The sequence below is a fragment of the Grampus griseus genome (assembly GCF_964374135.1).
Source record: "Grampus griseus genome assembly, chromosome: 7".
In the NCBI taxonomy this organism is placed as follows: domain Eukaryota; kingdom Metazoa; phylum Chordata; class Mammalia; order Artiodactyla; family Delphinidae; genus Grampus; species Grampus griseus.
The window spans coordinates 24,888,887-24,902,303 of NC_139001.1; the positions used below are offsets into that span (position 1 = coordinate 24,888,887).

General features: G+C 39.7%; 1 protein-coding gene across 1 annotated transcript in view; it reads left to right on the forward strand.

The window, feature by feature from the left end:
• The window catches only part of ERBB4 (erb-b2 receptor tyrosine kinase 4), a 687,762-nt gene that overhangs the window by 157,872 nt on the left and 516,473 nt on the right, over window positions 1–13,417 (forward strand). The window contains exon 2 of the mRNA XM_082658716.1: window positions 12,491–12,677. Within this exon, the coding sequence (XP_082514842.1) occupies window positions 12,491–12,677 (187 nt within the window). The remainder of the gene's footprint in view (window positions 1–12,490; window positions 12,678–13,417) is intronic.

Below are 13,417 nucleotides of genomic sequence, written 5' to 3' on the forward strand. Positions count from 1 at the left end.
ATTTATTTATTGCGGTACGCGGGCCTCTCACTGTTGTGGCCTCTCGCGTTGCGAAGCACAGGCTCCGGACGCGCAGGCTCAGCGGCCATGGCTCACGGGCTCAGCTGCTCCGCGGCATGTGGGATCTTCCCGGACCAGGGCATGAACCCGCGTCCCCTGCATCGGCAGGCGGACTCTCAACCACTGCACCACCAGGGAAGCCCAAGCCTTTTATCATTTTGTAATGCCCTTCTTCGTCTCTTGTTACAGTCTTTGTTTTAAGTTGTATTTTGTCTAATATAAATATTGTTATTCTAGCTTTATTTCTGTTTTCCTTTGCATGGAATATCTTTTTTCAATCCTTTCACTTTTAGTCTGTGTGTATGTATATTTAGATCTGAAGTGAATTTTGTATAGGCAGCACATATATGGGTACTGTTTTATTTGTTGGGGGGGGGTTGTTTGTTAGTTTTGTTCTTTTCTTCAGTCAGCCACCTATGTCTTTTGATTGGGGCATTTAGTCTGTTTGTACTTAACATAATTATTGATAAGTATACTTCTTGCCATTTTGTTAATTGTTTTCTGATTGTTTTAGTAGTTCTTCTCTGTTCCGTTCTTCTTCTCTTGTCCTATTCCTTTGTGATTTGTGGACTCTCTTTAGTGCTGTATTTGCATTTCTTTTAATTTATTTTTTGTGTATGTGTTGTAGGATTTTGGTTTTACTTTGCCATGGTGTGTGTGTGCAATCCCTTCAAGAGTAGAGTCTCAGTTTCCCACAGCCCTCCTGCTCTTTCAGATATAAGCTCTGCTGGGTTTTAGAGCCAGATGTTATGGTGTCTTCCCAGTGCAAGCTCCACAGCCTGGGGAGCCTTATGGGCTCAGCCTCCTTGCTCCTCAGGGGGACCTTCATGGTTGTGATATCCCACTACTTGTGTGTGGCCACACCAACAGTGAGAGTTCTAATCAGACCGCATCTCTGCCCCTCATACCCATCTCAGTGTGTCCTTTTCTTTGTATCTTTAGTTGTAGAAAACCTGTTCTGCTAGCCTTCAGGTATTTTTGAGAGATAATTTTTGTGTATATATTTGTAGCTTTGGTGTGTCCATGGAAGGAGGTGAACTCAGGATTTTCCTACTTCACCATCTTGATCCAGAAACACTAAATCTTAATACTATATTTTAGATAATTATAAAAGAGTATTAAAATGCCAATTTGGAATTGAGGTTTAAAAATATAATCCAACCTGTATAAACACATGGGAAAAATATTTTTAAATTAGAGATGATGGAAATTTTAACAGTACAGATTTTCTTTTTGAAATATAGACACTTAAAATTGAGATTTGTGTGTGATTATGTAAATGGATTTACAAAAGCTCCCAATTTAATTTGTACAATCTAATTCTAGTGTAAAATGTCTATGATATGGCAGTATAGCCGAGATAAGGTCAGGAGATGAAGGACCAATTGGGAATGTAGATCTGAAGGGGGATTATTAAGAACCCTCTGGCCAGCTAAGAAAGATATAGAGGACAAAAAAAAAAGATGATTACTTTGAGAGAGGTGAGATAAGTAGTTCTCGTTTCAAAGGAACTATGGTATTCAATGCAAGGAAATCATGAGTTGAAAGCTGGCTAGGTGGCCAGTGATGAATGAATAGCCTGTAGATTTCTTAGAGAGTAGGGTTGGTAGCAGTACTACCACATAAGAGACTGGCTGGTAATAGCTGAGAGATTGCAGTTTTGCTGGGAAGAACTGGATTAGATTCTCTGTCCCTTGAGTGTTGTTTCATGCTGTGTAAAATGATGAATTTAAATCTACCACAGTCAGGTACCTGACATTTTGCGTTACTCTATTTTCCCAAATCTAATTAGATCAGACTTTGAGCTCCTGCTTGCCAGTGTGGTCTAATCATTGGATTTTTAAGGAAAGTGGGAAAACTGAAAGCAAGATTCTAAAGCCAAATACTCTATAATGTTTGGAGGTTTCACATGTGAGTTAGATATTTGACAGTCAATTTCTATCTCTATGCAACTGGAATATGTAATGGTTGCTATATGCTTACTAATTTTTTTGTGGTAAATTTCTTAATATCTTATCATAGTTAAGAATATTCTCTGCTTTAGAAATTCCCAGGTTTGCTGTAAGGGCAGAGACAGAAATTAATTGCCTAGGGAAACTTAATGGAAAGCCCTACTGTCAGAGAGGCTACAATTTGCTACTACATTTGTCACCGTCAGAGAACACATAAATTCTGCAGTCATTACAAGCAGAGGGGTTTTTTCTCCCAATCCCCCATTCCCATAGTTCTCTGCTCCGCACTATTCTCTGTGATACTACAGATTTATTTAATTCAAGTCTACTGATCATAAGTAATCACTATTATATTTGTGTACATCTTGACTAATGGAATATGTTAGTATTACTTGTGGATAATACCTAATTGGGTATGAGTGCATAAGGCACTGGAGTAGAAGATAGGAATTCAGAACTATTTTGACTTGCTACAGAAAGCCTTGACAAAAGTGAATAGGTATATTTTCAAAGGTGCCTATACTAAAGAAAAATAACAAGGAATTGATGTATAATTTGAGTAGGAAAAAATCTAGAAAACAGTGTTTTACACATTTAGCCAAGAATGTATTGTTGATTTTAATATGTGTAAAATTTTCCCTAAACACTGATTAAATATTCAGAAATTGTGAGGTACTGCAATCAGTTGAATCTTAAGGTACATGAAGGAACATTTAAGGAACTATTCGCTATTCCCACTAAGTACAAAATTAGAGAAAATCAACTGTAATTAAAGAATAAGAGAATTGTTTCAAATACAAAAAAAATGAACAGTGGTTATAAGAGTTGTGAAACGCAATAGAGATTTAGAAATAATAAAGACTGATTTTTCTGGAATGATCTGAAGGTAAATGGAAAGCCCAGTGCAGCAGTACAATCTCTTCAATCTTTGGTTGAATGACACCCACTGAAAATACTGGGAAGTTTATAACTGCAGATTTAACATTTTTTTCTTAAAATATTATGTGGGAAAAATGGTTATGAATTTCTGTCCTTCAGAACAAACCATGCATTTTTTTTCTAAGCTTATTGCTAATATGGTATGAGAAGTTGGTCAGATTTCTTTCATTTTTCCATTTCTTTTGATTTCCATCATCAAATGCCATGGACAACAAATTGTCCCGTGGATTAGAAGAGTTTTGAAGCATTTAAAAGTTTAATGATCGTCAATGGTATTCACTCCTTGAACAAAGTAGCTGTGGAAGCGTACATTGACAATGGAAATCAATCAGTTTTAGTCAGCAGCAGCTTCCACCACAAAGAGAAATATGTCTGTAGGTGGGTATTCAGTTTTCATTTGACAAAACAGGCAGTTTCCTGGGACTAACCATACTGAACCAGAACCAGAGCCAGGGTTTTCTCTTTTCTGGTGCATTCTGATGATTTCTACTTACCACTGTGGTCCTTGGACACAAGTCACAATTCATGATTGTGTTGTTCAAAGAATTTTTTTTTTATTATCAGAACGTTCATAAAATCATTTTCGATGGAAAACAATATCTAAGAAGAACTTAAGCGTTGCATTCTCCTTTTTAATTCAACAGTCATTACTGAATCTCTTTTCAGTGCCAGGGTCTGTACTAAGGGCTATAACATACACAGAAACAATATAAGGAACCAATTCGATAATTTAGGAATAAATTGCAAGTTGAAGAGGCAAAATATAAACATACTGAAGGTCACACAACAAAGAGGTTAAAAGCAATGGTTCTTATAAATATTTTTGTCTTCAACTCCGATTGTCCACAGATAGTTTGTCTGCCTTGGCTATTAACAGAGATAACAGTGTTTGTAATAGCTAGCAGTTGCTGAACTCTTACAGACATTTGTCTTATATCTTCTAATCCTTATAACACCTTTATAAGCGAGGTATTGCTATTTATTTTTTAAAGATGAAGAAACTGAGGCTCAGAGAGGATAAACATTTTGATCAACGCCACAAAGTTAGAAAGCATAGCCTGGCTTTGCCTAGTAGTTGAGCCCACATTTCTTACCATTATACTTTCCACAGATAAGTCCATATGCTTAAAACTTGTTTTTATTTTTATAAAAAATTTTGAGACATTTAAAAGTCTTGTGCTGCTCACATTCTTTCTAATGGCTGAAAAGAAAGGAACAATGGATAACTAACATGATTATGTGACCTAATCAGACATTGTAAGCTTAATTGACCGTTAGGTATCTCTTGACTTTTTACCCAGGTTTCTTAGTGACCTGCCGATATTAACTCATAAGCATGTTACTGACCCTTTTTCATTATTAAGAAATCCTGCCATTACTAAGTTGCTTCCTGTAATTTTATTTGCAATCAGTGTGCCTGGTAGCTCATGTTATCTGCAGTGGAGTTTCCCATTGAGATGTTTCAAGATATTTGTTCCCAGAAAGGTTTTAAGAGTACCTACAAGAATGTGGCTCTGAATTCCGGAAAACAGAAAACTTAGGAGGACAAAACAAGGCATATTTGTGGCTTTTAAATATAAGAATTTTATATTCATCTCCCATAATTCTTTAAAAATTCTTTGATTCCATGAGCCCCTCCAGATATAAATCTTGGGTTGAGGGATTTGCTATAATCTTTTTCCTCTTAATATTTATATTATTTGCTGTGTAGGAGTTAGTGGTATGTGGGATGAGTGAATAGGATCTTCACCATCATTATTAGCAAATAATTCATCATGAATGAATTACATATCACCTACTTATGGGCGGCTTTGTTCAAAATGGTTTGAACATATGCTTTCTCAGCATTAACACATCATGATGCCCAGAGTTCCCACTGCAAAAGGATTATTTGTTAAAGTAATGGTTAAGTTACATGCATTATTTTGCAAGACCAGAGGGTAATAAATAAGCAGAATGGGTAATGAAAGAGACTCATTTTAGACACAAGAATCTCAATTAAAGCAGTAAATCCCTCCAGTCCCAGAATCTGGACAAGGGAGTAGCTGTTGCTATTAACCTGACCTTTTATGAAGATAACAAAAATGTTTCTAAGAATACTTTAATGCACACTCTGGAATGAGGAGTACATACATTTTACAATGCAATTAATTCAAATATTTATACATTAAATACTATGTGAAAACAAAGATGCTCTTAGTTATATTTTACTTTCTCATGTAGCTAAAGGCACTTGGAGCATCCTCTTCTATGATTAGTTGTTTTTTCTCTATATTTTCACCATTGTTCTTGGCTTATATCCATAACACTTTTTATACTAAAGGCTTTATTATTTGTGGGTTATTTGTAGCCTCTGCTAATGTGTGGTCCAAAAGCCATGCCAAATGGTGCATCTGTATCAATTAATAGCTAAAAAGAATTTATCCCTCTAATAAACACTGCAGAATTGCCTACTGACATTGTGTCTTTGCTCATAAACCTCTTCATTTTCCTGAGTGTGCTTCACCTGTGTTTTCTCTGATAATCCCATCAATGTGACCTTCTATCCTAAGATAAGCCAATAGATTTTTACAGTTTTTGTTAAAAAGATCCACTTCTTAGGTGAAGTTAGAGCTAATGGTGAGTTTGTTAGGAAGAATGATGGATATTATAATATGTTTTAGACAAAGGATTGATAATATATCCTCTTCCCCAACATTTATTATAGTGCTATTATTGTAACCTAGAGCAGCTGATAATTATATATAAGCCAAAAAAATAAATTATTTTTATAATGAATGAAATAATTTTACTTTTTAGACCAAATGATGTTAGAAATTGTTTATGATCTCTCTTTTAAGAACTCAAAGGGATAACAGCACAATCATTGGAACAGTGGTTGAAGGAGAACTTGTAGGGCTCTAGGGCTCCACTATTCCAGGCAAGTGTGATTTTAAAACAAATTGTGGCATGCAAACAAGGCATGCCACTGCTGATCTTTAACCCCTCTTCCCATTCCCCAGAGCATTCATCTCTTCCGTACAAAATGCTCAGTGTCTCAGGAATTCCCGTTGTGACATAGAGTTCCCAATTTGATGCCAGACATGAGTAGTTTCATGTGTCCCTTGCCTCTTTGTTGCCACCTTTGCTCTATTAGCATTCTACTCATCACGATGATGAGTGGTAACATGTTTATCCTTAAGAATTGTGGACCTGGGGCCTTCCCTGGTGGCGCAGCAGTTAAGAATCTGCCTGCCAATGCAGGGGACATGGGTTCGAGCCCTGGTCCGGGAAGATCCCACATGCCGCGGAGCAACTAAGCCCGTGTACCACAACTACTGAGCCTGCGCCCTAGAGCCCGTGAGCCAAAACTACTGAAGCCTGCGCGCCTAGAGCCCATGCTCTGCAACAAAAGAAGCCACCGCAATGAGAAGCCCGCCCACCGCAGCGAAGAGTAGCCCCCGCTTGCCGCAACTAGAGAAAGCCCACGTGCAGTCAAAAATATAAATAAATAAATTAATTAAAAAAAAAAAGAATTGTGGACCTGGGACAATATACATGGAGGCCTACATACTGTGGGACTTATTGTTTATTATAAATCAAGCAAATGTTATTCAATAAAATAAGTTCTATCCTCCCATTTTGATGGATATATCTTTATAACAACCTGGAAAGCCAAGTGAAATGTTAGAATTTTTGGACTCCTCAGGAATATGGTGGCATAGAAAGAGATGGCCTCCAGCTTCCAGCCCCTCCTTCACCTAGTTCTATCCAGTTTTGTGAGAGGTCTTGCACACAAGTGAATGGACACTCTAGTCCACACATCCAGGATCCATACACTCTCCCCTTAAACATCTGCACCTGGACCACCCATCTTTCTTAACTGTATGCAAATTGGTGGCACAGTCTGTGGTCTGGGGGACAGAACAGAACTGGGAAAGATGATATTACAGGCCCTGTACTCGGGTGTGGGGGGTGGCTTTTGAGGAATGGAATTCTGGGTTCACAGGGGTTTGGAGCATGATCTGTCTAGAAGAGGGCATTGCAGGCTGCGGGTGGGTACTCCTCTGGACTCCGCAGACTACCTAGTGGTGAAGGTATGGCCAGAGAAGAGCCAGAGTGTCCAGCAAACATTTGTTGGTTTCTTACTAAGTACTAGCACTGTTCTGGTCCCCTGGGAAACATGAGTGAACAAATTAAAATGTTTGCCCTTATAGTGCTTATATTCTGGGAAATAGAGAAAAAAATCTATAAATACTAAATGTAGTAAATACATAAACTATATATTATGTTAGCGTGTGAGAAGTACTATAGAAACAATAAAAATTAGAGCAAGGAAAGATGGGAGGGTTGCCATGTTAAATAGATCAGTCAGGCTTGGCCTCAACTGAGAAGGTAGATTTGAGCAAAAACTTGAAGGCAGTGAGGAAATCAGCCAAGAAGATAATAAGAGGGAGAGACGCTCAGGCCCTTAAAAGTACAGTGAGCACCTCAAGGTAGGACCATTCTCAGCATGTTGAAAGAACAACAAAGAGACCAGCAAATCTGGAAAGAGCGAGCAAGTTGTAGAGTTAAAAAGAGAAGTCAGAAAAAGAATGATGACCAGATTATACAGTGTAGCACCGTCCAGTAGGAATACAATGGGAGCCATAAAAATGTAATTTAAAATTTTCATGTGGCCACAAAAAAAGGTACAAAGAAACAGGTAAAAATCAACTTTAATAATGCATCTAGTAAAAATCAGTTTATCTAAAATGTTTTCATTTCAACATGCAATCTTTGAAATCCAGAGTGTATTTTACACTGACAACACATCTCAGTTCGTACGAGCTACATTTCAGTTGTTCAGTAGCCACGTATGATTAGTGGTTGCTCTACTGGACAACACAGATATAGGTTTTGACTCATCCTTGAAAGAACTTTGACTGTTACCCTGAGTGATTTGGGAGGCATTTCAGTTTTAAGAATTGAAGTGTCATGATTCGATCTATGTTTTAAAAACATCAGGGCTAGCCTTAACTGAGAATACACCAAAAGGGATCAAGCGTAGAAACAGGGAGACCCGTTACAGTAATCTTGATGAAGAATGACGGTGGCTCAGAGGATACCAGTGGATGCCCTAAGTGGTTGAATTGCTAATCCTTTTAAAGATAGAACAAATAGGATGAATTGCATTTGGTGTGGGAAAGGGAAGTCAAGAATGATCCCAAGGACTTCCGGGAAGATGGCGGAAGAGTAAGACGCGGAGATCACGTTCCTCCCCACAGATACACCAGAAATACATCTACGCATGGAACAACTCCTACAGAGCATCTACTGAACGCTGGCAGAAGACCTCAGACCTCCCAAAAGGCAAGAAACCCCCCACGTACCTGGGTAGGACAAAAGAAAAAACTAAACAGAGACAAAAGGATAGGGACGGGTCCTGCACCAGCGGGAGAGAGCTGTGAAGGAGGAAAAGTGTCCACACACTAGGAAGCCCCTTCGCGGGTGGAGGCTTCGGGAGGCGGAGTGGGGGAGCTTGGGAGCCGCGGAGGAGAGCACAGCAACAGGGGTGCGGAGGACAAAGCGGACAGATTCCAGCGCAGAGGATCGGGCCGACCGGAACTCGCCAGCCGAGAGGCTTGTCTGCTCGCCCGCCGGGGCGGGCGGGACTGGGAGCTGAGGCTCCGGCTTTTGTCGGAGCGCCGGGAGAGGACTGAGGTTGGCGGCGTGAACACAGCCTGCAGGGCGTTGGTGCACCGCGGCTGGCCGGGAGAGAGTCCGGGGAGGGGTCTGGAGCTGCCGAAGAGGCAAGGGACTTTTGCGTCCCTCTTTGTTTCCTGGTGCACGAGGGGAGGGGATTGGGAGCGCTGCTTGAGAGAGCTCCGGGGACGGGCGCGGGCCGCGGCTGAAGGTGCGGAGCCCAGAGACAGACGTGAGACGCTGGGGCCGCTGCTGCCGCCGCCGGGGGCCTGTGTGCGGACGCGGGTCGCTGGCCGCGCGCCCTTCCGGGGGGCCTGTGCGGCCCGCCACTGCCGGGGTCCCGGGATCCGGGGGCGGCTCCCCCGGGAGGGCGCGCGGGCGCGCCTCAGGCTGCGGCGTCTCGCCGGCCTCTGCCGCCGCAGGCCCGCCCCACACTCCGTGCCCCTCCCTACCCCCGGGCCTGAGTGAGCCAGAGCCTCCGAATCAGCGGCTCCTTTGGCCCCGTCCTGTCTGAGCGAAGAACAGACGCCCTCCGGCGACCTACACGCACAGGCGGGGCTAAATCCAAAGCTGAGCCCCTGGGAGCTGTGAGAACAAAGAAGAGAAAGGGAAATCTCTCCCAGCAGCATCAGAAGCAGCGGATTAAAGCTCCACAATCAACTTGATGTACCCTGCATCTGTGGAATACCTGAATAGACAACCAATCATCCCAAATTAAGGAGCCGTGTGGATGAAAGGCTCTTGGTGCTGCAGCCAGGAGTCAGTGCTGTGCCTCTGAGGTGGGAGAGCCAACTTCAGGACACTGATCCACAAGAGACCTCCCAGCTGCACATAATATCAAACAGCAAAAATTTCCGAGAGATCTCCATCTCAACGCCAGCACCCAGCTTCACTCAACGACCAGCAAGCTACAGTGCTGGACATCCTATGCCAAACAACTAGCAAGACAGGAACACAACCCCACCCATTAGCAGAGAGGCGGCCCAAAATCATAATAAGTCTACAGACACCCCAAAACACACCACCAGACGTGGACCTGCCCACCAGAAAGACAAGATCTAGCCTCATCCACCAGAACACAGGCACTAGTACCCTCCACCAGGAAGCCTACACAACCCACTGAACCAACCTTAGCCACTGGGGACAGACACAAAAAACAACAGGAACTACGAACCTTCAGCCTGCAAAAAAGGAGACCCCAAACACAGTAAGATAAGCAAAATGAAAAGACAGAAAAACACACCGCAGATGAAGGAGCAAGATAAAAACCCATCAGACCTAACAAATGAAGAGGAAATAGGCAGTCTACCTGAAAAAGAATTCAAAATAATGATAGTAAGGTTGATCCGAAATCTTGGAGATAGAATGGACAATAGAATGGACAAAATGCAAGAATCAGTTAACAAGGACCTAGAAGAACTAAAGATGAAACAAGCAACGATGAACAACACAATAAATGAAATTAAAAGTACTCTAGATGGGATCAATAGCAGAATAACTGAGGCAGAAGAACGGATAAGTGACCTGGAAGATAAAATAGTGGAAATAACTATGCAGAGCAGAATAAAGAAAAAAGAATGAAAAGAACTGAGGACAGTCTCAGAGACCTCTGGGACAACATTAAACGTACCAACATTCGAATTATAGGGGTTCCAGAAGAAGAAGAGAAAAAGAAAGGGACTGAGAAAATATTTGAAGAGATTATAGTTGAAAACTTCCCTAATATGGGAAAGGAAATAGTTAATCAAGTCCAGGAAGCACAGAGAGTCCCATACAGGATAAATCCAAGGAGAAATACGCCAAGACACATATTAATCAAACTGTCAAAAATTAAATACAAAGAAAACATATTAAAAGCAGCAAGGGAAAAACAACAAATAACACACAAGGGAATCCCCATAAGGTTAACAGCTGATCTTTCAGCAGAAACTCTGCAAGCCAGAAGGGAGTGGCAGGACATATTGAAAGTGTTGAAGGAGAAAAACCTGCAACCAAGATTACTCTACCCAGCAAGGATCTCATTCAGATTTGATGGAGAAATTAAAACCTTTAGAGACAAGCAAAAGCTGAGAGAGTTCAGCACCACCAAACCAGCTCTACAACAACTGCTAAAGGAACTTCTCTAGGCAAGAAACACAAAAGAAGGAAAAGACCTACAATAACAAACCCAAAACAATTAAGAAAATGGGAATGGGAACACACATATCGATAATTACCTTAAATGTAAATGGACTAAATGCTTCCACCAAAAGACACAGATTGGCTGAATGGATACAAAAACAAGACCCATATATTTGCTGTCTACAAGAGACCCGTATGCTAACACATATATATGGAATTTAAGAAAAAAAAAAATGTCATGAAAAACCTAGGGGTGAAACAGGAATAAAGACACAGACTTACTAGAGAATGGACTTGAGGCTATGGGGAGGGGGAATGGTAAACGGTGACAAAGCAATAAAGAGGCATGGACATGTATACACTACCAAACGTAAGGTAGATAGCTAGTGGGAAGCAGCCGCATAGCACAGGGAGATCAGCTCGGTGCTTTGTGACCGCCTGGAGGGGTGGGATAGGGAGGGTGGGAGGGAGGGTGACGCAAGCGGGAAGAGATATGGGAACATATGTATATATATAACTGATTCATTTTGTTGTGAAGCTGAAACTAACATACCATTGTAAAGCAATTATGCTCCAATAAAGATGTTTAAAAAAAAAAAAAAAAAAAAGAATGATCCCAAGACTTTGGCCTGAATAACAGGAAGGATGGATTGACATCAACTAAGATGACCAAGACTGTTAGGAGGATGGAGAAAGAAGATAGATGTTCAGTCTTGGGAAGGTGTATCTGAGAAGCCTATGAGGCATCCAAGTGAAGATGCAGAGTAGGCTTGGTTATGAGTCTGGAGTTTAGGAGAGAGTTTGGATGTAAAAGTTTGGAGATCATCAACCTTAAAATTGGGTAAGACAAGGGAGGAAGAGTAGATAGAAGAGAGGACCAAGGACTGAGCATTGGGACATCTGAAATTAAGAGATCTAAAATAGCATGAAATTGACATCAAATAATATCAAATATTTGAGCACTTTTGAATTATGTTTAATTAAAAAAATAAGATGTATATCCACTACTGTCATTATTTGCATTTTACTAAAATCTATAGCTTTAGATGAAGCCTAAAGCCCTTTTTGTGATTTTTTTTTGCTTTAAAATGTCTCACAAACCTTTAAGTAATTAACTTATATTATAGACAACTACATTTAAAAAATAAACAGTCAAAATAAAAATTGTGGTTGTAATCAAATTAGAAACCATAATCAGTATCTAATGCATATTTTTATATATAAATATATGCATATATTCGCCAGAGATGTATAAGGCAATTGTTCTTTGATAACTATAGATTTAAACACTAGTATAGCAGCTTGAAATCCGTCCCACAGTCTACAGTCTACAAACTAAGGCATCTTTGTTTTATTTGTGATAAGCTTACCAATTTGTTTTCTTTAAATATAAAGTTTGATTGATGGTTACGTGTTCTTACCTCATTTTAGTCTGTCGGAGAATGAGATCTTTATTCCTTTCATTATATTCAGATCTCAAATATGAGGAATGCTTCATACAATAAAATTCATTCTTTTTACTATAAACACATTCATGACTTTTAAAAAATACAACTAATTCTTCAAATGAGATTCTAACCCTTGTGATCTTGTGTGTCAAGGCAATTATTTATAGTATAATATGGAAATTAGTGTATTCAATTAAAAGCTGAAAATTGGAATTAAATAACTCATTTTTATCTAAATGACTACATAAACATACTGACAAACAGTTTTTAATTATTTAACACAGGCAATTGTTTGTGTCTTTTCAGTCTATAAGAGAAGTCACAGGCTACGTGTTGGTGGCTCTTAATCAGTTTCGCTATCTGCCTCTGGAGAATTTACGCATTATTCGTGGGACAAAACTTTATGAAGATCGATATGCCTTGGCAATATTTTTAAACTACAGAAAAGATGGAAACTTTGGACTTCAAGAACTTGGATTGAAGAACTTGACTGGTAAGGAAAATATATAAAATAGCAAATGTACTCTTATTATCAATATAATAGACACACACATATGGGTGTATGGTTTCTCCAGTGTATATTACATTGAGGAACATTATAAAGCATTGAAGTATATACTATTTATTCATTTTATGAGAAATGATGCCCTGCGATTCCCTTGTTTTATGTACAGATATTGTAAATGCAGTCTGACTATATCTCAGCTGAACAGAAGTACGCTCGAAGGAAATGCTCAGTGACTGAAAACTGAGATATGAAGCAGGTTTAAGAATGCTATGTTTTGTGGTCTTAGGTGAACAGTGGACCATATCATCAAATCTCTGCAATAATACCCTAACTTTCACTTTCGTTACAGCTCAGTAAATACACAAACCATTATATCTAGTTCCACTAATCTAGCTTTTTGTATAATCCCTTATTTTCGAAAAACGTATCTAATGTATTGATCCAGTTTTGATTTCTTTTATTGAGTAGCTCACTAAATGCCATAAGTAATTCGTTCTCATAATGCTTTAAAAACATCAGTGATTTTTTTCCCCCTAAGGTTGGAAATAGGTAATTGCGAACAACTTAAATTATCATCTTGCTACAAAAAACACTTTGAGGGAATTTGTTTTGTAAGCTGGTCCTTGCAATCCCACTGATATTTTTTCAATTCATATAGTTCAGAGTTTTGGTACAGGGATTCTAATTGTGAATTTTGCCATATGTGCCTGTAACCAAAATGCATG